This window comes from Panulirus ornatus, chromosome 6 (assembly GCF_036320965.1).
Source record: "Panulirus ornatus isolate Po-2019 chromosome 6, ASM3632096v1, whole genome shotgun sequence".
Classification (NCBI taxonomy): domain Eukaryota; kingdom Metazoa; phylum Arthropoda; class Malacostraca; order Decapoda; family Palinuridae; genus Panulirus; species Panulirus ornatus.
In genome coordinates, this window is record NC_092229.1 from 9369513 (window position 1) to 9395938 (window position 26426).

Below are 26426 nucleotides of genomic sequence, written 5' to 3' on the forward strand. Positions count from 1 at the left end.
GCAAACGGGACGAGGCAGCCACGACCTTCTCTGACACCTCTCTCTCTCTCTCTCTCTCTCTCTCTCTCTCTCTCTCTCTCTCTCTCTCTCTCTCTCTCTCTCTCATGAACGTGTCCACAGCGTAGGACTCTTAACCACCTCAAACGCAAAATAAGTACGACCCCTGAGAGTCGTACCGCCATATAACAGGACCCACCTGTTCTTCCAAGAAAGCTTTCAATTGGTCAAGACATCCACGAAGGGGGAGTCTTGCTCCAGAAATCCCTAACCACCTTCTTAAAATCTCCGGGGGAGAGTTTGGGGAAGCATTTTCTTCCTCCTGATGAACATTCTTGGCTGTGTAGTGTGTGTGTGTGTGTGTGTGTGTGTGTGAACCTACTCCTGTAGGAGGAGGCTGGTTTGAAAGAGGTGGTGAGGAAGATGGAGGGCGGAAGAGAAGGAAGGAGAAAAAGAGGAGGAGGAGGAGGAGGAAGGAAAAATGGAGGAGGAGGAAGGAGAAAAAGAGGAGGAGGAAGGAGAAAAGAGAAGGAGGAAGGAGAAGAGGAGGAGGAGGAAGGAGAAAAAGAGCAGGAGGAAGGAGAAGAGGAGGAGGAGGAGGAGGAAGAAGAAGAAAAAGAGGTGGAAGGAAAAGAAAAGAGGAGGAAGAAGAAAAAGAGGAGGAAGGAAGAAAAAGAGGAGGAAGGAAAAATAAGAGGAGGAAGAAGAAAAATAGGAGACTCCTTCAAGGAAGATAATTCAAGGACATGTAAATCCCTCTTAAGCCATGGGTATGGGGCGAAGCACCCGTCGCTCATGGGCCACCCTGAGATCATCTACCTGTGGCAGCAAGCATCACCAAGAGTCCTCCTCCCATGAGACGAAATCATCTTTAGGCACGAAGGAAAACATCTCCTTAGTGAACAGAAACAGGCACAAAAAGGGGAACATCTCTCTCTCTCTCTCTCTCTCTCTCTCTCTCTCTCTCTCTCTCTCTCTCTCTTTAGTGAACAGAAACAGGCACAAAAAGGGGAGCATCTCTCTCTCTCTCTCTCTCTCTCTCTCTCTCTCTCTCTCTCTCTCTCTCTCTCTCTATACTGAACAGAAACAGGCACAAAAAAGGGAACATTCTCTCTCTCTCTCTCTCTCTCTCTCTCTCTCTCTCTCTCTCTCTCTCTCTCTCTCTCTCTCGAAAACGCGTGTCCTTACCTTAAGAACACATCTATGGACCTTGAGAAGTACCCGAGGTCAAATGCACACACTCCCGGACAAAAAAAAAGAGAAAAAAAGAAAAGAAAAAAAAGAGCAAGCTCTAGGAGGGAGGGAGGGAGGGAGAGAGGAAGGGAGGGAGAGAGGGAGGGAGGGAGGGAGGGAGGGAAGGGTAGTGGTTGTTGCTTCGATGAAAGGACGAGCATTCGTAAACAACCTTCCGTAACTCTCCTAAGAAGGATCCTCCAATCAGAGCGGACCGTAGGTCACACAAGGTCACCGTAACGAGGAGCTCCTCCCTGCGAGCCGGGGAAACATTACTGACCAATGAGAAATACGCTGAACTCTGGCCGAACATCTGACGGGTCAAGGGGAAACATCCCGGCAGTGGGGGAACAATTTCCAGGCGACGAGGGGGACAGGGAACAATTTCCAGGCGACAGGGAGGGGGTCAGGGAACAATTTCCAGGCGACGAGGGGGACAGGGAACAATTTCCAGGCGACAAGGGGGACGTGAACAATTTCCAGGCGACGAGGGGGACGGGGAACAATTTCCAGGCGACAAGGGGGACGGGGAACAATTTCCAGGCGACAAGGGGGACAGGGAACAATTTCCAGGCGACGAGGGGGACAGGGAACAATTTCCAGGCGACAAGGGGGACAGGGAAACAATTTCCAGGCGACGAAGAACATCTTAAACAAACCGTAAACATCTAAGGGTCATTAGGACGATGAAGCGAAAATTACGGCAATATTTCACATCATGTAGAATTATGTGGAAGCCATGGCAGTCACTTCCGAAGCTGCCAAGATATACATATGGTGGGTCATGGTAAGGCTGGTCACTGTCTGTGCTCGACACTCGACATCGTCATAAGAGACGTCGTTCAAACGTTCAAGACATGACAATACGTCCATGACAGCCGGGAAGGCAAGACAGACAGCTAATCTATGATGACTGTACAAACAACAACAACAATAACAACAACTCAAGATTGACATGCAATGATAAAAGAGCTTTCAAAAAAAAAAAAAAAAAAATGTCAGCTCACACCGAGGCAGTTTTGAATCTCAAAATTCTATTCGATTCTAAATCTGCAACAGCTTGTGCTACTGATCACGAGCAGTCAACATCACACACCTGGTTTCTGACCTGGCGACAAACTCGCACCAGACCTTGGCTTGGGACCTGTGCACCAAGTCATCGGGGCCATTTGGACCTGTCTACTCCAGTCAGATATGGCTCTGGACCTGCAGACCTGGCTGATACAATCGCCACATAACTGACTTTCGGACCTATGGACCTGGCGATGCACATAACTGGCTTGGTAGGTGTGGACCAAATGGCTACAAAACTGGCTTGGGGCCCTGTGGACCAGGCTTGAGGGGGGCCTGAAAACCCCGATACGAGGCCTGGGTCGAAGCGGGCGTTTTCGCCCGTAAAAAAAACTCACCATAAATACAGAGAACACGACCTGTGCTGGTATACATGTAGCGAATATGTGGGTCCCTCAGCCTTACCCGGTCCTGCTATAACCCAGTAAATATACTGCCCTATGAGCCATAGCAAGTGGGGCTGTATATATCAAGTGGTTCAGTAAAGTGTTCAACGCACCGCACTCGACCCTGTGTGGGAACTAACGCACTTCACTCAACCCTGTGTGTGTGGAGGGGACGACCTGGTGCTCAAGCTCTCACAGGGCCACACTTAATGCACACCACACCGCACTCCAACCACAGAGACCGCGTTTATATCGTGCCACACAAACCGCACTTGTATGGTGCCGCGATTCTGTCGGTCTGAGATGCTTGGGACTGAACAAATTATTTGTCTATCCATCTCTCTCTCTCTTTGTGTATGTGTGTGTGTGTGTGTGTGTGTGTGTGTGTGTGTGTGTGTGTGTGTGTCCTGGGATGTAAGACTCATGTGTGAGAACACAATGAGGAGTCTGAGGGGGACGGGTGGTGTGACTGGATAAGGGCTGACGTACGTGCTTAGCAGTGTGGGTGGCGTTGTGGGGCAGCTGCGAAGAGAATCTCAGGATTGTGGGTGAAGCAACGTGGTAAGGAGCCCGCCTGTGGTGGTGTGAGGTGCCCTGTGTTGCGACGGGAAGAACCCGCGCAGGAGGCAGCTCGAAGTGAGAGTATACAACTCCGTTTGAAGCTGCAGACGTTCACTTTCTGTTGTCAATCAATGTCCCAACGCAGAATCGTTTGCGAACTGCGATGGCTTACAGTGGCTAACGATAGTTTACACTCATTAATATCAGTTATATATACGACGAACAGAAGTGGTCCCAAGACTGATCCCTGAGGCACATCACTTGTTACGTCCAACCATTCTGAGACTGGAACATTCATTCAGCAGGAGAAGTAGTAACTCTGCCACAAGAATTGCCGCTCATAAATGTCTTACAATGAACAAAGACTGTGGCAACACCACGCTCAGAATGTCATTCTTATATAAGGATGACATGAAGAAATAATTCAGAGGCTTAGAAATGTCTCCTGTTGCAATCATGTCGGCGTGTTTACATGCTGCTGGGTTATAGGGTTTATGTGTTTATTGGCGGCTACATTATTCGAAAATCCGTACCATACACGTCACCGACGGGTCGCATCTATGGCTAGGTACCAGTGTCAGCCCCAAGGGGTCAGCAGCTTCCCTGACCTTTACATCTGTCACCTCACACCCTTTACGGACAATGCCTTCATCATTCCTATCGTCATGACCTCTTACCTTTCATACTGGTGGTCGTGACCCCATACAGAGGGTCGAGACTGTCATCCTAGAACCAAGAGCCGAGTTGTCATGCAATTGTTCAGGGATCTTCCCTTTCAGAATCGCAACCATGATTACCCTCCGGTTCAGGTCATGGCCACCAGCACGCTTGTCTTTCTCGAGGCCAAAGAACCAACCCTGCTGAACCCATGGTTGCGACAGCCAGCTTGTCCTGCCCAGATATGATTCTCCACCTACCCTGGCCATGGCTTCGAAACCCTAACCCATACGAAATCCTATTCAAGGCCTGGTTTCCCAGCTTGTCGTATCTACGAACACCAGGATCCACTCCCGGAGCATATCCATGGCCAAGATCCCTACCTGCCATACCCAAAGCTAAGTCCCCTTCATTTGGCGTATCAAGGATCACGTCTTCCTCCCCAGCCATTCAGTAATATCCATGACCAGGACAAATGTACGTGTTATCGCCACGGCCAAGATCAAGAAGGTAGCAATATCTTCGGCTCTGACCCCCCTCCATATGTCCTCTACCCACAGCCGTGTGACCCTACCTATCATAGCCTTCATCACACCACAAGTCATATTTATGATCCAAGCCATCGCCTAACACTAAATCTGCCTTTGTGACTCAAGACCCAATCCTACACATAGCCAGAACCCCTTCATCTATCTTGCCTATAGCCAGGACCCATTTGCTTGTCTTACCATTGCCAGGTATTCGATATCAGCCTGGATTATCCAGCCCCCTCCATACTTCCACCTCTCATATACATGGTTACCTCAGTCTGTCCTACCCATAGAAAGCAGCCCTGTACTGTCACATTGAGGGGCGCGAGGTTCCCGTACCTTCATCTTCCATAACCACGGCCTCATTTCATAGTCAAGGTTACTCCCGGCAGTCGTATCCATGTCAAGGAGCTTCCTACTTTATCATACCCAAGGGGAGGAGCCTCGCCTCAACCCGCCATACACTTGGCCAGGACGCCTAAACGGAGGATACCTCCTCCGGCCGATTGAGCCGAGCTGTCGTAAAATGCCAGACAAGAATGCCATCATACCCATGGTCAGAGATCTCCATCGGATATACCTAGAGCCAGCCATCATACCCATGATCAGAGATCCCCATCAGATATACCTGTAGCCAGGACCCCTTACCTGTCATACCCATGACAATGACCCCTCATCTGTCATACCCTTGGCCAGGATCCCATCCCTGTCATACCCGTGGCTAGGACCCATTCACCTGTCATATCGGAGACCTGAAACTCCCTTCATCTGTCATACCTGTGACCTGGAGTCCCCTCACCTATCATACCTGTGGCCAAGTCGCCCCAGCCCCTCCCCCCCACCTGTCATACCCGCAACCAAGGCCTCCCTCACCTATCATACACGCACATGCCCCCCACCTACCCTCCCTTCATTCCGTATTCCTAGCCAGGACTTCTCCCCATCCCACGTCAAATTGATCTAGGGGCCTCCTCGTCACGATCGGGGGTGGGGGGGGAGGCAGGTGGTGTCCCCGCCGATATACTGCTGCTGGTCAGGTGGAATATCGTCCCACCTACGAGACGAGTTCAATATCATCTTCGTCAGAAAGATCACAGACAAGAAACGTGCTCTCCACACGTGACCAAAGCTGCGTCACAAACCCTAGACAACTCGTCCTCGTCTCACAACCTGTAGATGATAACGACCGACCAAATAGGGAAAACCCAAGGTTCTGGTACTCATACAAGCCAGGTGCTCTGGGGCGTGAGGACCTACCACGGCTGACGACGACGACGACGACGACGACCGACTTACCTTGCATGGCTTGAAAATGCCCATTATCACAGACATGTCGATGAGGCGTCGTATCCTGCCCCTTCCGTCCTTGTGGCCCGAGCGACGACCAGACCGGGAGCCACATTCGTGCTTGGAGCGGCCCTTCGGGAAGCACCCGGACTCTGCCACGTCAGGAGGGCAGTCGGACTCCCAGGACGATGCCCTCGAGAGCCGCCCGCCGCAGGGGCAGGTCGGTGCGAAGCGTGGGTCGGGCACGCCATCGGGGAGGTCATGTGTGATCCGGTGGTGTGGGTGGCAGGACCTGGCGTCCCACGCCTGGTGGTGGTGGTGATGGTGGTGGGCGCGGTGGTGGTGGCCGTGGTGGTGGTAGTGGTGGTGATGTGGGGACTCGTAGAATGTAGCCCCTGGTGACACCAGGTCCGGGTGATAGTTGGCAGCCTCGTGCACGGGGCTTACATCCCTGGAGGGTGGTCTGGAAGGCGGTCTGGAAGATGGCCTGGAAGATCCCCTGGAAGGCCCGCGGGAAGTACCTCTTGAGGGCGGCCTGGAAGGGCCGGGCCCACCGCCAGCCGCCTCCGCCAGCCCCCGCGTGCCGCCTCCTCCCCCGCCCTTCTCACGGTGCTTACTCTTGAGCAAGAGCTGCATTCTCCATTCGACAACTGTGAGGGCTTCCAGGCCGGTGGCTGGGTGGGTCTAGCGAGGTATGAGAGGGTGGGGGGGGCGGTGTGCCTTACACCGCCATCACGCCCACACCTGGGCCGGCTCCCGCTGCGGGATTCGAAGCTTGGGGCGGCCCAGGAAGAAAAAAAAAAAACGTCCCTCAAGACCTGACTGCGAGGAAATATAGTGTCTCGTGGCACTCAGGTGTTCCTTTACGCCCGGATCACTCGCTCGGGGGCGGCCGCACTGTAGGGCAGCACTGCATAACGCCCGCTTCTCGAGGTGTCACCTCCGGAAGAGGGAGGAGGTGTGTTGTTCCTGTGACGACCACCAAGTTCTTACAAACACCGAAAGTCTTCAAAACACCGCCAGCAGCCGATGGCCCTCAACCAGGACAGCTGGGAGCCAGATGGGACACCACCTCCGGGCACTCCAAGGATACGTTTTATTATCAGTGAGGCAAATGCCCCCAAAAGTCCTGATATCCTTCAGCGCTCTCCGCGGCGATGGTGTCTAAGGACACCGGTTGCTTACAGTTCGCATGGCCTGGCTCTTCAGGTTTATTGGGTAAAGGAGGTAGGTAGGTAGGTAGGTAGGTAGGTAAGATGCTCTAGGTGGAGGAGGGAAAAGGAGGGCGGCTGAGGGATGACGAGGGTGTGGGTGTACGTCTCGATCAGGACCCCGGTCACCTCCTTGTCAACTCCTGCACTCGTATCCTCAGCGACACTAAAGGGCACCGTCGGCCGAATGGGAGCGCCGCTGCCGCCACAGTACGACCAAATGATGGGAGCCTCTGTTGACTAGTGTTGGTGTGCTTGTTGCCCCAGGATCGGGGGGTGGTGGTGGTAGTGGTGGTGGAGGTGGTGGTGGTGGTGGTAGGGGGGGAGCGACGGGTGTGCTCTAGCGTGCGTGCGTGTCAGTGAGGCGCTACGTGAGGACTAAAGGCCAGCGAGCTGAACTACCCCCCAGCAGGAGCGGCAGGAAGGTTGTGGTGGAGAGAGAGAGAGAGAGAGAGAGAGAGAGAGAGAGAGAGAGAGAGAGAGAGAGAGAGAGAGAGAGGAGGAGGAGGGGAGGGAGGGAGGCACATCGATCCGCGCAACGCCACACAGCCATCGTTGGCCAGGGACCCGCTCGCTCGCTCGCTCGCTGCCCTGGCCCACCAGCCCGCCCCTCAGCCCGGCAAGAGCCACAGCATCAGCCCAGGGGGAGGCTTCATCATCATCGCCATCACAACAACAACAGCTGCGGTGGTGAGGCGCCCGTCTACGTCGTCCTCAGCTCCCACAGGATCATCCTCATCACCACAGCATCCGACACAACCCCTTCGCCCTCCTCACCGTCAGCAGCCACCAGCTAGAAATAGGCGCATCAACCCTCCTTCTCCCAACAGGTCCTCCATCTTCTTCAACACCGCATCTAATGGTACAACCCCCCCAACTCCCCTCTACTTTCACGGCCATCAATGCATGACATCACAATCACCCTTAGCGACTTGATGTCAATCACTATCAATAGCTCCTTTTTTGTGTGTGTGTGTGTGTGTGTGTGTGTCCGGCATCGCTCTCACTATCTTCTCACCTTATGTAGCCGTCATCATCACCATCACGTCACCTCTGTACTTAGGGACCAACCTCAACATTATCCATATATATATATATATATATATATATATATATATATATATATATATAGTGACAACTTCACTATCATCATCAATGGCTTTGGCATCAACACCTTCTCCATCAACACCAGTGCTGCCATCTTCATGAGCCTCAACCATAGCCTCCTCAAGGAGATCATTATTCCAATTGGATCGTTTTCCCTTTCACCATCACGATCACGAAAGGGGGCATCAACACGCATGCACCACCTTCATCACGTCGATCGTTCACTCTACAAAAACCATCATTATTCATCAGCGCTTTCACCTTCATGATCACCATCGTCAGTGAGATTGTGAAGTGTCATCATTACACTCACTTTCCTCATCCTACCCACAGTCAAACTCCGTCCATAACAATGATCATCACCCAGCCTAGCTACACGGTCATCAATATTCATCACAATATTTGACCACACATAACCTACCTTTCTAGATTGAAGTCACTTCTAAGTCAATCGTGTGTGTGTGTGTGTGTGTGTGTGTGTTATTTTACCGACTTGTTCTGCACGGGGAGTGAAGAGAACATTCGTGGGGGCCTTCCCTGTCTCTTTTGAACATTCTCTACCACTCAAAGCAACATCTTTAAATCCGTATGTGTTACCCGCATTAATCACCTTCTCTGTCCCTTTCTCCTCCATTCATCGCCCACGCTTCGTCATATAAAAGGACGTCTTTACATCTTCGTTAATAATTAAGTTTCTTGCTTCGCGTTTCGTCCTCTGGTTAATCCTTTATCCCTAACATCTCTCTTTGAATATATGTTCACTGTTCACGCCATCGACAGGTGTGTGTGTGTGTGTGTGTGTGTGTGTGTGTGTGTGTGTGTGTGTGTGTGTGTGTGTGTGTGTGATCATTGTGTATGGTACGCAATGGGAGGGGGGGGGGGGGTTCTACGCTCGCGGGTGTGTGTGTGTGTGTGTGTGTGTGTGTGTGTGTGTGTGATCATTTTGTATGGTACGCAGAGGGAGGGGGGGATGGGGGGAGGTTCTACGCTCGCGGGGGGCGTCATCTCTTGAACTTTCTCTACGTCCAACAAGTACTCAAATATCTATCTCCAGTCAGGCCTCACACTTTCATCACTTACCTTATTCCATTCGTGTGTGTGTGTGTGTGTGTGTGTGTGTGTGTGTGTGTGTGTGTGTGTGTGTCCAGAAAGGCTAACGAGATCCCCAGGCTGGTTTGAGGTCACGGTTGAAGTATGGGAAGGATGACCGTATCGTTAAAGAACCAGTGACCTGATGTGACCTCACTTAACCTTTGCTTTTCCAGTGTACGTACTTAATGTTAGAGACAGACAGCTTCCCATCACACATTCACTGCCAGCAAACATACGTGAGGTAGATCAACACGGTAAGGGAAGTTTTGCGGAGCCAAATGCCATGGTTTGTCAGTTGCGTATTTAGTGGTGATTAGCTGAACTTGTACAAGGGCGTAGGCCTATCAACTACCAGGGTAATCATGGCCATTAACGTTAAGTTATAATCACTAATAGAAAAAAATCGCGAACATTGTTTTTTTTTAGGTGTTCTAGATAATACGACCAAACACACTCTCAATATATATATATATATATATATATATATATATATATATATATATATATATATATATATATATATATATATTTTTTTTTTTTTTTTTTCATACTATTCGCTATTTCCCGCGATAGCGAGGTAGCGTTAAGAACAGAGGACTGGGCCTTTGAGGGAATATCCTCACCTGGCCCTCTTCTCTGTTCCTTCTTTTGGAAAAAAAAAAAAAAAAAACGAGAGGGAAGGATTTCCAGCCCCCGCTCCCTTCCTTTTTAGTCGCCTTCTACGACACGCAGGGAATACGTGGGAAGTATTCTTTCTCCCCTATCCCCATATATATATATATATATATATATATATATATATATATATATATATATATATATATACATATATATATATATATATATATATATATATATATATATATATATATATATATATATACATATATATATATATATATATATATATATATATATATATACATATATATATATATATATATATATATATACACACACACATTATCCCTGTGGATAAGGGAGAGAGAATACTTCCCACGTATTCCCTGCGTGTCGTAGAAGGCGACTAAAAGGAGAGGGAGCGGGGGGCTGGAAATCCTCCCCTCTCGCTTTCAATTATCCAAAAGAGGGAACAGAGATGGGGGCCAAGTGAGGATATTCCCTCTAAGGCTCAGTCCTCAGTTCTGAACGCTACCTCGCTAACGCGGGAGATGGCGAATATGTATAAAAAGAAATTAATATATACATATATACGTTATCATCAACATGAGATATACATATACTCACCAATCTATTATCGTCCGGTTATAAGCGCCTACTTCATAATGTTTTTATCTACTATATGACGAGAAGTCCATAGCCCCATAAGAAAATTTACATACAGCAACAGACAAGATAGATCATACTAAATACAAATGATACCGTTTGAAGAAGAAGAAAAAAAATTGCTTAAACGAAGGTAGGTAGTCCCATGCATGTTATATACTTTCAATTACCTATCTTTAAGATGAAAGAAAAAAAAAAATTCTGAGGTCTACGGGGATGATGAGGTAGGCCAGCAGCCACCCATCTTCATCCTCTACAACGAGGGAAGTACAAGAAATCTACGCTATAAATCCCGTTAAATAACATGGCATAAAGTTCGTTGTCATGCTTGTCATTCCCTTATCTGTGCTTGTAAGACGAGGGAGTGAATGTCTGCGCGCGCGGAGTGTGTGTGTGTGTGTGTGACCCGTTAAGCCTGTGTGACCCTAACATGCGTACTACATGTGGTGTATGTCTATGTGCGAAAGTTGTAGCCGCGGCTACTCTCATACATACAATGGGGGGTGAGGGGCATACGACCGTGAGCGACACACCCCAACCACTGCTTACCTCACCAATGTGAGGGGGAGAAAAAATCGGCATTTTAGACCCTCACGACGACCCCAAATTGGGCCCCCAAATTTAGAAGGGATGTCTTTAGTATCATTTTTACCCCATTATTTAAAAAAAAATTCCCCCCTAAAATATAGAATAGATATCCTGTGCTTAGCTCCCTGCCCGAGCTACGACGAACGAAAACGGGAACCTAACCTAAACTGCATAGCTCTACCAATTATTTTTTTTCTTCTTCCTCAGTTCGAAATGACGTTTTCTCGACCTATTTCAGGAAGTCAATGGGATTTTTTTAAATCTTTCTTTTGCCGCATATGAATCAGTCACTTCCCCCCCGCGCGTGAAATGAATATTTAGCCTCAGACATGACGATGAATATACGTTGATCCCCACAATGGTCAAAAAAGCCTTCGATCTCTTTTGACCGCATAGAAAACGAAAGACTTCCAGTAACGGCCGGTTCAAACTGGCTTCTTAACCACTTGTGGTGATCGGACAAGTCGAAACGCTGCTCTTTCTTCTCCGGAATAAAGATATCATTCATCGTCATTTCCGAGTCTTTAGAGTGTCTGAGAGTCATTGAGGAAAAGATCGGAAAAGGCCAAACCACTTGGCGAAACGGGTCGAAAGAGACGAACACATTGGACTGGAAAGTCACACGTCCAGCCAGCCAGCTTCCAGGCTGATGGGTCTTAGAACGTACACGAGAATTACGTCCCTCAATCACAATGAATGACCCACTACCACTGCTCAGATATCAAGGTGATTTTCGGGATACGCGGAATGATATGTAAAGGCAAATGACAAAAAAAAAAAGATAAAAGACCCACAGAAGTTTATATACATACATACTATATATATATATATATATATATATATATATATATATATATATATATATATATATATGTGTGTGTGTGTGTGTGTGTGTGTGTGGGTTGGGCCATTCTTTCGTCTGTTTCCTTGCGCTACCTCGCTAACGCGGGAGACGGCGATTAAGTATAACAAATAGGAGTATGAAATGTATAATGTAGGGCTACAGTACTTGTCGACATAAACAATACGAAATCGCGCTTGTTTTATTTCTGATAGACTCAACATATTTCTCAAACCGCTTTGGGAGTACAGGCCGAAATTTCATAGGGGAAATTCCACCAGAGCTTCATCAAATGTTTCAAGTTTTAATATGTAGAGAAGAACGAACCCCCGAGGCGTGGGTGGGTTTCTGTGTGGGTGGGGTTCCAGGGGGTTAAGGATGGATAGGCTCCAGTGTTAGTGGAGTGGGATACGGGGGTGGGTGGGTGGGTTTCTATGTGGGTGGGTTGGGTTTAGGGTAGTGCGATGGGTTCGAGCGACGGTGGGGGTGGGATAAAGGGGTGGATGGGTACTTGTATCAGTGGGACGGGTGGGTTGCTGCGACGGTGGGTTAGGTGGGTTGCTGCGACGGTGGGTTAGGTGGGTTGCTGAGACGGTGGGTTGGGAAGAGGAGGTTACAAGCCCTGGCCGTCATCACCTCCGCCACAAGCATCGACATGGAAGACACCCTGGACGTTTTACACACACGCCCCTACAACCTCATTACCCACGCCCGGGTCTGGCATCCACCAAGGCGTGGTTCACGCCCTAACCAACAAGGCGCGGTGCATACCCGACTCAACAAGGCGTGGTACAACGATCGACCGAACAACGCTTGCTGTACACGCCATCATTACTCCCAGTTCCCTTGCTCAATATATATATATATATATATATATATATATATATATATATATATATATATATATATATATATATATATATTTTCTTTCATACTATTCGCCATTTCCCGCATTAGCGAGGTAGCGTTGAGAACAGAGGACTGGGCCCTTGAGGGAATATCCTCACCTGGCCCCCTTCTCTGTTCCTTCTTTTGGAAAATTGAAAAAAACGAGAGGGGAGGATTTCCAGCCACCCGCTCCCTCCCCTTTTAGTCGCCTTCTACGACACGCAGGGAATACGTGGGAAGTATTCTTTCTCCCCTATCCCCACCACCTGTCAGTGATCTCAGCTCATCACAATTCACCACACTGGATTATTCACCTTCAATCGTCATGCCATTCACTCTGGAAATCACCAAGCCACATGGCCATCACAGACACAGACACACACACCATGAAGTAAACGGTAGCAGCAGGCACGTGAGCCAAGGTAAACATTTCTAGGGAGGAGGCGGGCAAAGTCCATGCATCAAACTAATTCTATGGCCAAGAAAACTTGTGGATATTTCGGGTCTGGGATTTTAGCACTGGTCATCTCTCTCTCTCTCTCTCTCTCTCTCTCTCTCTCTCTCTCTCTCTCTCTCTCTCTGCAATTCCTTATGGCTCCCCGGGGGCATTTCTCTATCACCTGGCTCTCTTAGCCACTTCCCTCCCTCAGATATCCTCTCACCTGATCTCCTCAGCCACCTCCCTCTCACCTGTCCCACTCAGCTATTTCCCTCTCACTGGGCAATCTCAGACGCCCCCCCCCCCTCTTAACCTAGCCTCCTCAACCACCTGCCCTCTCTCTCTCTCTCTCTCTCTCTCTCTCTCTCTCTCTCTCTCTCTCTCTCTCCCGCCTATCGCAGCCACCTGGCTCTTACCTGGCTTCCTCAGGCCACTTCCCTCTCACCTGGTCTACTCAGCCACCTCTGTCACACCTACCTCCCTCAGCCAACTCCCTCTCGCTGGCTCCCTCACTCACCTCTATAAGTACCTTAGGAATTGGCTAACTTCGTCGGAAAAACTAAATACCATTTTTTTTCCTCTCCAATTCGAATAAAAACTAAAACTCTGGACATTTCCTCCTCTGGCTGAAAAGGAAAATAATAAAAAAATATCCGTCTCCCAGAGAAAAACATTACTCCATGAGAGAGAGAGAGAGAGAGAGAGAGAGAGAGAGAGAGAGAGAGAGAGAGAGAGAGAGAGAGAGAGAGAGAGAGAGAAATTTCCATCCACCTCTGAAAAACTCGTGTGGTGGAGCATGCCTTCTACTGAATAACCCCATCCCAGACAAAAGGGAGAAGGGGGAAAAAAATGAAAAAAAAAATTCCTTCGTCCAATAAGAAATTCCACTGTGAACCTTTTTTTTCATTTTTAAAGTAAACGATTAAAAATTTTCGCTCCTTTTTTTTTGGGGAAAACAATAATGTTCCTATGAGAATTTATTCTTCGTATCGAGAAAAAAAAAGGAAAAAAAAAATTATTACGTCATGCTGAAACATGTATTATCATCATCATCTCTGGGCAAGGCATTGCCCAGGGTAAGTGTGTGGTCTTAACAGCGAGAACAGTAGACGTTATATTGCCGACAATCGTCTATAAATACAATGCATTTAAGTCTCAACTCATATATTTACCTTTTCTATTCGTCACACACACACACACACACACAGACACTTACACACACACACACACACGAGCGTCATATTTCCAGGAGTGATTAGTGAGTGGTTGGTTGTGGTGGGAGGTGGTGTTGGGGTAGGTAACGAGCTGGTATTACGAGCCTAGCAACCAAGATCACTGGCCCATTATGAGCCTAAACTGTCCCCCCTTGGGGGCCACTCGCTAATTCCGTGTCCACTCGCTAATTTCGTGTTTGTTCGCTCGCTGACCTACACACGGGAGAAAATTAGGGCTTTCCCCCCGTACAAAATACTCACCTCTGGTCTCTCTCTCTCTCTCTCTCTCTCTCTCTCTCTCTCTCTCTCTCTCTCTCTCTGCAGAGCCTAACCTACAAGGGCTCCTGAAGCTGTCCAACCCACAAAAGACCAACGAACACCAAAGACCATCCAGCAGCAGAGACCAATCCATACCAAAGACCAACCAGCAAGCAGAGACCAATCCATACCAAAGACCCACCAGCAAGCAGAGACCAATCCATACCAAAGACCATCCAGCAGCAGAGACCAATCCATACCAAAGACCCACTAGCAAGCAGAGACCAATCCATACCAAAGACCCACCAGCAAGCAGAGACCAATCCATACCAAAGACCCACCAGCAAGCAGAGACCAATCCATACCAAAGACCCACCAGCAAGCAGAGACCAATCCATACCAAAGACCCACCAGCAAGCAGAGACCAATCCATACCAAAGACCCACCAGCAAGCAGAGACCAATCCATACCAAAGACCCACCAGCAAGCAGAGACCAATCCATACCAAAGACCCACCAGCAAGCAGAGACCAATCCATACCAAAGACCAACTAGCAAGCAGAGACCAATCCATACCAAAGACCAGCCAGCAAGCAGAGACCAATCCATACCAAAGACCAACTAGCAGCAGAGACCAACCAGCACGCAAACACCAACTAAACGCAATCATCCTTAATGATGATAAAAAAAAAGGGGGGGAGGTTGTAGCTGTGGGGTTGTGGTGGTTGTGGGGGTAGGGAAACGACCAAAGATTATCAAATCTTTTCCCTGTTGTGTTCAGGCCGACACAGCACGGTGGGTCCTGCTCAGCTACCCCGATCATAGGGTTAATTGGCGAGCCTCCCAAGCGCTCGTTAAGTTGCCTGGATGGGACGATGTGTCTTGGAGTATGTAAAATGTAGGAGGCTCCACACTGATGTCGCCTCCTCTCCCAGAGAGAGAGAGAGAGAGAGAGAGAGAGAGAGAGAGAGAGAGAGAGAGAGAGAGAGAGAGAGAGAGAGAAGGAACGGTGATAATCCTAGAAGAATGAGAGAGAGAGAGAGAGAGAGAGAGAGAGAGAGAGAGAGAGAGAGAGAGAGAGAGAGAGAGAGAGAGAGAGAGAGAAGGAACGGTGATAATCCTAGAATTAATGAATGAAAAGATGAAGAAGGAAAAGAAAATGGGTAGCCAGAGGGGCCTAAGATAGGGCAATGGGAGGGGGGGGGGGGAACTTGAAGGAGTACAAGATGATGCAAAGAGAAGAAAAAAAAATACTAGAGAAAGAAGCAGATGAAGAAGATATAAAAGAAGAAGAAGAAGACATAGAAGAAGACATAGAAGGAAGACATAGAAGAAGAAGAAGAAGAAGAAGAAGAAGAAGACATAGAAGAAGAAGAAGAAACTCGTAACTATACGAAAAATAAGTGAACATCAACATCATAAAAAAAGAAGAAACATAGAAACATTGACCAAATAAATACAGAGTACAAGGAATGAGACAGAGAATCAATAATAGAAAACTACTATCTGGATCCGACGGCAAACGCAAGAAAACCTTAAAAAAAAACGCCAAAAAAAAAGCCAAAGAAAACGCACAAAAAATCTAGCATAATCTTGCTTGGAGTGAGAAAGGAAGTCCCAGAAAATACATAATCATACAATGAGGATGTGTACGATAAAAAAAAAACCTATAATAACGCCAAGGTTCAGAGCTTCCACAGCAACGGCAACGGAGTGTCGAAGGAGGAGGAGTGGCGCCGGGCGATGCTCACAACTCGAGCGGCCACCTCCCTCACAGCTCGTCACAGCAGGGGAAAGAGTGGGAGGAGAAGGGGAGAGAGTTTTTTCCCTGGATGGGGTGAGGTTGCAGGGCGAGGGGTGTTGTCTGCCACAGAAGCAAGAGGAAAAATAAAGTAGCCATATGAGGGTATAGAGATGGAGAGCCAACGGGCGGTGGTTAGGTGAGGCTGGAGAGGTGGCCGACCTCCACCTTCTATTAGGGGAAGTGATGTGTTGTTGTAGGTGGTACACGAGGTAGGTAGGTACCAGGGCAGGTAGGTACTAGGGTAGGTAGGTACAAGGGCAGATAGGTGCCAGGGTAGGTAGATACCAGGGCAGGTAGGTACTAGGGTAGGTAGGTACAAGGGCAGATAGGTGCCAGGGTAGGTAGATACCAGGGCAGGTAGGTACTAGGGTAGGTAGGTACTAGGGCAGGTAGGTAGGTACCAGGGCAGGTAGGTACCAGGGTAGGTAGGTACCAGTGCAGGTAGTTACCAGGGCAGGTAGGTACCAGGGCAGGTAGGTACCAGGGTAGGCAGGTTGGTACCAGGATAGGTAGGTACCAGTGTAGGTTGGTGCCAGGGTAGGTAGGTACCAGGGCAGGTAGGAGGGACTACCTACCAGTAACCACTGGTTATGAGTATTATGGTTGTGTGTGTGTGTGTGTGTGTGTGTGTGTGTGTGTGTGTGTGTGTGTGTGTGTGTGTGTGAGTGTGTGTGTGTGTGTGTGTAATGTGTGTGTGTGTGTGTAAATTCCAGGTGCTATATGTAAGTAATGTGTGGAGAGGCTTGGGTGGGCGAGACCATGTGCAGGAGGCTGGCGAGGTGGGAAGAACAGAGTGGACGGGGGCGTGGGAGCGACCGGAAGGGGGTGTAGGCTGAGCCACGCCACGCTGGCGTGGGAGGGAAAGAAATACATGGGGTAGGTCTTGTGAGGGGAGGGTAGGAGGGGCTACCATATGGGAGGGAATGGGGTGTGTGTGGGGGGGGGGGATACGTGTGGGAGGGAATGGGGTGTGTGTGGGAGGGAATGGGGTGTGTGTGGGAGGGAATGGGGTGTGTGTGGGAGGGAATGGGGTGTGTGTGGTGGATATATATACGTGTGGGAGGGAATCGGGTGGTTGCAGCAGGGTGAAAAAAAAGACATTTTCATAAAAAAAATAAATAAAATGCAAATACCCTTCCCAGTGTGTGTGTGTGTGTGTGTGTGTGTGTGAGAGAGAGAGAGAGAGAGAGAGAGAGAGAGAGAGAGAGAGAGAGAGAGAGAGAGAGAGAGAGAGAGAGAGAGAGAGAGAGAGAGAATCACTTGACCGCAGAGTTCAGCGAGACACACCAATGATGCCGGGACGAAAACGCCTCCCACATGGGATACAGTCGATACAGATGGACAGGCGATACAGCAGTCATAGTGGCAACGGCGATCATGGTCTTATGTAACTGTACGGTTCATCGGACGGTACACATCTCTCCTTTATTACAGACCAGGCCAGGCTGTAGGGGGGGGTCTATGTGGGTCTGCAGGGACGAGGGTTGCAACACCTTGGTCGACCAAACGACCCAAAGCCTCCAAAAGCCTTCTAGGCTTGCCATCCCTTCCATGACAACATGCTCCATTTCATCGTCCCTTCCACGACCACTTGTTCCATTTCATCGTCTCTTCCATGACCATTTGTTCCATTTTATCATCCCTTCCATGACCAGATGTCCATTTCATCATTCCTTCCATAACCACTTGTTCCATTTCATCGTCCCTTCCATGACCACTTGTTCCACTTCATCGTCCCTTCCATGATCACTCGTTCCATTTCATCATCCCTTCCATAGCCACATGTTCGTTCCATTTCACCATCCCTTCCATGACCGCATGTTCCATTTAATCATCCCTTCCATGACCAGATGTTCCATTCCATCATCCCTTCAGTGACCACATCGCCCGTTCCCCCATCCCTTCCGTTCTTCACCATGTCATGTCTCTCTCCCTGTGGTCTGTCCCTTCAACCTCTTGAGCACGACGGTACGAGCCTTGAGCACGACGGTACGGCCCTTGAGCACGACGGTACGACCCTTGAGCACGAAGGTATGGCCTTTGAGCCCGACATTACGCCCCTGTGCCACCACGACTATACGACCCGTGGGTCTGATGGCCTGAATTTTGACCTGATCCTTAAAGGTCAAGTGAAAGGTTATGACCTGACGCCCAAAGGTCAAACGAGAAGTGTCCTAGAGGTTAAATACCCTGGCCTGTACACTTCCTCCCCGTTCCAACCCGACAAGACATCGACATTTCTTCCTCACGTTTTCTTTCCTCAACTTTCATGATGTTTATATGCATTTAAATTCCTTCTTCCTCACCTCTCGTCCATCTCTTTAGCTCCTCTTCCTCCTTATGCCTCACCTCTCGTCCATCTCTTTAGCTCCTCTTCCTCCTTATGCCTCACCTCTCGTCCATCTCTTTAGCTCCTCTTCCTCCTTATGCCTCACCTTTCGTCCATCTCTTTAGCTCCTCTTCCTCCTTATGCCTCACCTCTCATCCACCTCTTTAGCTCCTCTTCCTCCTTATGCATCACCTTTCATGCATCACTTTAGCTCCTCTTCCTCCTTATGCCTCACCTCTCGTCCATCACTTTAGCTCCTCTTCCTCCTTATGCCTCACCTCTCGTCCATCACTTTAGCTCCTCTTCCTCCTTATGCCTCACCTCTCGTCCATCTCTTTAGCTCCTCTTCCTCCTTATGCATCACCTTTCATGCATCACTTTAGCTCCTCTTCCTCCTTATGCCTCACCTCTCGTCCATCTCTTTAGCTCCTCTTCCTCCTCCTCCTCCTCCTCTCCTTCCACGTCTCTCACACCGTAGCCGTCGCAAGCTATAAGCTGTGACCTACAGGTACTAAATCGTCAACAGGAATTCTCTCTCTCTCTCTCTCTCTCTCTCTCTCTCTCTCTCTCTCTCTCTCTCTCTCTCTCCCTGACTGGTTCCCCTACCCGTTCCGGGGTCATATCTTCCAGAACATGCTTCGTGATCGCCCTACAGCGACAAATGGCGAGCGAGCACGGCGCCATAACTCATGCCAGCCAGACATCTACAACGGTGGCAACGGTAAACAACAACAACATCCAACGGCGCCGTAACTCAACCCTACCCGACAACTTCACCCGGAGGTAACAGCGGGCAAGAGCAACGGTACCCGTAACTCAACCCCTCCTCCCCCCTCTAGCCAACGGTAAGAGCAACGGCACCGTAACTCATCCCGCTGACCAACGGTAAGAGCAACGGCATCGCACCTCACCCCGCTGACCAACGGTAAGAGCAACGGCATCGCACCTCACCCCTTGCTAACGGAGCAACGGCACCGTAACTCACCCCTTGCTAACAGTACAAGCAACAGCAACGTAACTCACCCCTTGCTAACAGTACAAGCAACGGCATCGTACCTCACCCCTTGCTAACAGTACAAGCAACGGCATCGTACCTCACCCCTTGCTAACAGTACAAGCAACAGCATTGTACCTCACCCCTAACTAACGGGCAAGAACAACGGCATCGTACCTCATCCCAGGGTAACGGGTAACGGGATTTCCCAACAGAACAACCATCATCCCACTCTCCGTTGTCTCGAGCCAATCCCTTCCCTCACTCGTGCAACATGGACACCCACATTATTTGGAGTCAAAAATATTCCGCATCTCGAGTCTTATCTTTAATTACAGATCAGGTCACATCAGTGTTATAATACTCCCTCCCTCCCTCCTATAACACCTCGTCTACAACCCTATCATCCCAACTCTCACAACCTCGCCGCCTCCTCCAGCGACATGTACAACCCATCCTAATGACCCCCTACCAACTTCACGCCACATCACAAAGTTCCACTGTCTCTTCTTAAGTTGTTCATCTGTGCCTTTTAGTCAATGGTCGGAAACACTGCAGCTGTCTAGCCCTCTGGCACATAGCCTCCCTTCTGTAATATTCATCAGATCATGAGACAGCAGGTCTGTGTACACCACCTTGCTCCTCTCAGACAGGAGGTCTGTGTACACCACCTTGCTCCTCTGAGAGAGGAGGTCTGCGTACACCACCTTGCTCCTCTGAGACAGGAGGTCTGTGTACACCACCTTGCTCCTCTCAGACAGGAGGTCTGTGTACACCACCTTGCCCCTCTGACACAGAAAGTCTGCGTACACCACCTTGCTCCTCTGAGACAGGAGGTCTGTGTACACCACCTTGCTCCTCTGAGACAAGAGGTCTGTGTACACCACCTTGCTCCTCTGAGACAGAAAGTCTGTGTACACCACCTTGCTCCTCTGAGACAAGAGGTCTGTGTACACCACCTTGCTCCTCTGAGACAGGAGGTCTATGAACGCCACCTTGCTCCTCTGAGACAGGAGGTCTATGAACGCCACCTTGCTCCTCTATCTCCCTGTATTGTCTCTCTGGCGTGTGTCCCACCTCGCCTCTCTCTATCTCCTTCTCTTCCGTCCTGTCACTCACCAGCTTTATCTCAGATCCCTTCATGTCTCTCATTCTCATCGGGCTCCTGGTTCCTCTCGAATACTGACCTCACCTTTCCTTACTTTCGTTTACCCCACCCACCCAACGATGGTTCCACTACTGGAAACTTTTCCACGTACACACACACACACACACACACACAGACAGACAGACACGTCACCAATATATATATATATATATATATATATATATATATATATATATATATATATATATATATATATATATATATGGTGGGGGTGGGGGGAGGTAAGGTAAGGTGAAGACGTAAGACAGGGAGGTGTGTGTGTGTGTGTGTGTGTGTGTGTGTGTGTGTGTGTGTGTGTGTGCGCGCGCGCGCGTGTGTACGTTCGTCCCAAGACAAAAGCTAGACAGAGGAAATAATTAACGCGCACGGCAAAAAAAAACATACAAAAAAAAAAAACGCAAGATGAAACGCCAGTTGATTACAGGTAAGGTAATTAGTTAGCCAAAGGAGGATGTTCGAATACACACCTCTGCTTCACTTCGGGGGGCGGGCCGACGCCAACAACCCCGTCAGGTGAAAGCTAACAACCCAGTTCGCCTCTCCCCCCCCACCCGTCATCCTCCCCTAACAACCCAATTTGCCCCACTACCCCCTCTCCCCCACCGTCAACCTAACAACCTCGTTTGCCCTACTACCTCCTCCCCCCCCCCAGTCAACCTAACAACCCATTTTGCCCAACTACCCCCTCGCCCACCGTCAACCTAACAACCTCGTTTGCCCTACTACCTCCTCCCCCCCACCAGTCAACCTGACAACTCATTTTGCCCAACTACCCTCTCCCCCACCGTCAACCTAACAACCCACTTTGCCTAACTACCCCCTCTCCCCCACCGTCAACCTAACAACCCAGTTTGCCCCCTCCCCCCATGAAAATTCATGATTTCCCCCTCCCTCCCCCTTCAGAGTTCATAGCTTGCCCCCTCCCCCTATGAAAGTTTACAACCAACCTGCCCCTCCCACCATTAAAGTTCATAATCTCCCCCTCCTCAAAAAACCTCATAATCTGCCCCTCCTCCTCCTCTCCCCCTGAGCAAGTCTATAATTTTCCCCCATTCCCCCTATAAAACTTTATAATCTACCTCCTACACCTCACCTTCCCCCCCCATGAAAGTTCATAATTCACCCCCTACCCCAAGTCCTGCCCCCTACATCAAGTCCTGGTGAGCCCACACCAGCACGTCACCTCCATGGTATCGTGAGTTCTTGCCCCCTCCCTGCCTCGTATGCTGGCCATTCATAATGATAGATATGCTGCAGTGACCCTGTGGCCTGCAGTGACCCTGTGGCCTGCAGTGACCCTGTGGCCTCTACCGAAGAGGACGAGTATTATCATTATCATCACTACTATTACCATCATCATTATCATTATCATTATTATCATTATTACTATCATTATCATTACTATCATTATCATTATTAATATTATCATCATTATTATCATTATTATTATCATTATGATTATAATCATTATCATTACTATTACCATCATCATTATCATTATTACTATCATTATCATTATTAATATTATCATCATTATTATCATTATTATTATTATTATGATTATAATCATTATCATTACTATTACCATCATCATTATCATTATTACTATCATTATCATTATTAATATTATCATTATTACATTATCATTATTATCATTATTAATATTATTATTATTATTATGATTATAACCATTATCATTACTATTACCATCATCATTATCATTATTAATATTATCATCATTATTAATATTATTATTATTATTATGATTATAACCATTATCATTACTATTACCATCATCATTATCATTATTACTATCATTATCATTATTAATATTATTATTATGATTATAATCATTATCATCATTACTATTACCATTATCATCATTATCATTATCATTATTATCATTATCATTATTAATATTATTATTATTATTATTATTATTATTATTATTACTATTATTATTATTATTATGGTTATAATTATTATCATCATTACTATTACCATTATTATTATTATTATTATAACTATTACCATCATCATCATTATTACTATCATTCTCATCATTACCATTATCATTATCATAATTATTGTTATTATCATTACTATTACCATCATTATCATTATTATAATCATTAATATCATTAATACTATTATTATCACTATTACTATTATCATTATTACCATTACTATTATCATCATTATTATCATCACTATATTACTATCATCATTATCTTTATCATTAACATAATCATTACCATCCCTGCTGCTGCACTCCAATCAGGAGCAGGGAAAATCATGGACCCCTCTGAAGTAGGAAAGTCCTTCTCGCCGTTCTTCAGCGATGACACACACAGCCTTGTCGAAGGCCACTCCACGCTCCAGTAATATCTTGTACTGTGTGTGTGTGTGTGTGTGTGTGTGTGGAGGGAGGGGGGAGAAGTGTTCCAGGTCCTGTTACGTCGTCACTTGGTCGGCCTCCTCCTCCTCCCCTCACCTTCTGGGCCACATCTCGGGACAAACCCCGTTCAGATGGGCCTCCCTCTTACCTGCCCCAGCGTGGTGGATGCTGGTGCTGCTCCCTGTCCAGTTCTAACCTTGAGCTTGCTGCTGCCTGCCGCCTCGTCTGTGAGGTAGGCTTCAGCTGTAAACTAAGCTTGCTGCTTGCCCAGCTTTAAACACACCTTATGGCATGATCCACTGTGTGTACACAGCTGTAAGGACACGGCGCGATCCGTCAGCATGTAAGCTAAGCTAAGCTAAGCAAGCAAGCTTGCTCTACAGGCAAGCTCGCCCCGCGTGCGGTGTGCCAGACACGCAACGTACGTCACCAAGGGGTAGTACAGGCAATGATGATAACAGGTCCCTTGGGCGGTGCGTGGGCGCGCGGTAATGCACTGGGGCGATGAATGCATGCCAGTGTATCATGCTCCGTATCCGCAGGCGATCAGCCACAACGCCAGTAATGACATCGTCTAACCAGGTAATTCGACGTGAGTAGTTTTGGGTACTATACAGTAAACTACCATCCACTATTGCAAACTATATATACTGTATACACACACACACACACACACACACACACACACACAAACACGAGTCCACGGGGAAGTGAAACACGATTGGTTCCCAAGTGCACTTTCGTGTAATAATCACATCATCAGGGAAGATACAAAACAAATATAACAACCAGTTGACATACAACGGAGAGACGTAGCTAGGCCGCCATTTGGTAGGGAAGAGAGAGAGAGAGACATGTTGGTTGGAGTGCGAGTCTGAACGGAGGAGATGGAGTGGTTCAGACACCTCTGAGAGATGACAAGACCGAGAGTGGAACCACTGAAACTGAACTCAGCCATAAGGTGGGTAAGGGGGCGAAGGTACTGGGTGCACTAAGGAGCGTGTGCGGAGAAAGAGGTTGCTGTTTGAGACGGATAGAGATGGGTATACTTGACGGTATATGGCGATAAAGATGGGTATACCTGACGGTATATGACGACAAAGATGGGTATACGTGATAGTATATGATGATAAAGATAGGTATAACGATAAAGATAGGTATACTTGACGGTATATGACGATAAAGATAGGTACACTTGATGGTATATGGCGATAAAGACAGGTATACTAGATGGTATATGACGATAAAGATGGGGATAACGATAAAGATAGGCATACTTGATGGTCTTTGACGATAAAGATAGGTATACTTGATGGCCTATAACGATAAAGATAGGCATACCTGATGGTCTATGACGATATAGATGGGTTACACTTGATGGCCTATGACGATAAAGATAGGTATACTTGATGGCCTATAACGATAAAGATAGGTATACTTGATGGCCTATGACGATAAAGATAGGTATACTTGATGGTATATAACGATAAAGATAGGTATACTTGATGGTCTATGACGATAAAGATAGGTATACTTGATGGTCTACATCGATAAAGATAGGTACACTTGACGGCCTATGACGATAAAGATAGGTATACTTGATGGCCTATAACGATAAAGATAGGTATATTTGATGGTATATAACGATAAAGATAGGTATACTTGATGGTCTATGACGATAAAGATAGGTATACTTGATGGCCTATGACGATAAAGATGGGTATACTTGATGGCCTATGAAGATAAAGATGGGTTACACTTGATGGCCTATGAAGATAAAGATGGGTTATACTTGACGGCACAAGCAATCACCGATTCACCGACACACCAAGTTCGAGTGGAGTACAGGTGGAAGCGGAGGGTGTGACGTCAAGTTTGGACCCACTCCAGGTCGTCGGCGAGCAGCGGCAAGCGACAATCGCCCCTCCGCACACCTCATTCTCCTCACGCTGAATAGCATTCTTCTCCCCCACCACTCACCCAACCCCACCCCACACTCCCTCCTCAAATTTCTCGTCGCTGGAAGTGCTTAAGGACTTGTGATTTAAAAATCCTGAAAGGGTAGGAGGACACTGGCACACGAACACACACACACACACACACACACACACACACACACACACAGAGGCTGCTGTGCTATTCATATCCCGAGACAACACACGAGTAGCAATATTCGATCCTCCTCCTCTTCTTATTCTTCATTTTTTTTTTTCAAGTCTGCCTTGAGAGAGAGAGAGAGAGAGAGAGAGAGAGAGAGAGAGAGAGAGAGAGAGAGAGAGAGAGAGAGAGAGAGAGACACGCCGTGGGGGCCGGGGAGATAAAGGATCCTAGACTCGTATAATGGAGTCACGGAAGAATGGAAAGGGGGGAGGGCGCTTCAACACCCTCCCCCCTTAAAAAAAAAGAGGGTCATGAACTGATCTCGAGCCAATATTTTTGTACATCAGGTTTGCCACGACAGGTGCAATTGACAGGCACGCGCGCGCGCACACACACACACACACACACACACACACACACACAGACAATACTTAAAATATTACTTTGCGTCTTAGAACAACGATAATGCTTCTAACATTACCTAAGGGTTATCATCTCCTTCGTCACCTTGGATAATTTGCCTGTTCGAATATACAGAGACAAAGGAGTCCATACGTTCATGTACAATGTACAAATACGTGTGTCTTATCTTTTAATGCGCATCGAACGACCAGTACTGAACACTCTATCAGAATGGGGTATGAGATCGAAGAAGGTCATATACTTCCTATGTGGAATGGGTATGGGATCGAATAAACCTATATACTTCCAATTTGGAATGGGTATGGGATCGAATAAACTTATATACTTTCTAACTGGAATGGGTATGGGGTCGAATAAACTCATACTTCCAATTTGGAATGGGTTACGAGATAGAATCAAGTAACATTCTTCCTATTTATCATTCAGAGAAGGAAGGATACACTGTACAATACAGTGACTTCAAAATCCTGAAATTACGTCAAATTGTACTTTTAACTCGTGTACTCTTAAGACAGTCTGTGGACATGGAAAGAGAATCTATAAAAAAAAATATAATGATTACTA

At 47.7% G+C, this 26426-nt stretch overlaps 1 protein-coding gene across 6 annotated transcripts in view; it reads right to left on the minus strand.

The window, feature by feature from the left end:
- dnc (phosphodiesterase dunce) overlaps window positions 1-26426 on the minus strand; it is a 1419595-nt gene that overhangs the window by 124729 nt on the left and 1268440 nt on the right. The window contains exon 1 of one of the 6 annotated variants that reach the window (XM_071662493.1): window positions 5732-7253. The exons of the other annotated variants lie outside the window; for them this stretch is intronic. Within the exon in view, the coding sequence (XP_071518594.1) occupies window positions 5732-6358 (627 nt within the window). The 5' untranslated portion in view covers window positions 6359-7253. Of the gene's footprint in view, window positions 1-5731; window positions 7254-26426 lie in introns of those variants that run through there. 6 annotated transcript variants of the gene reach the window in all.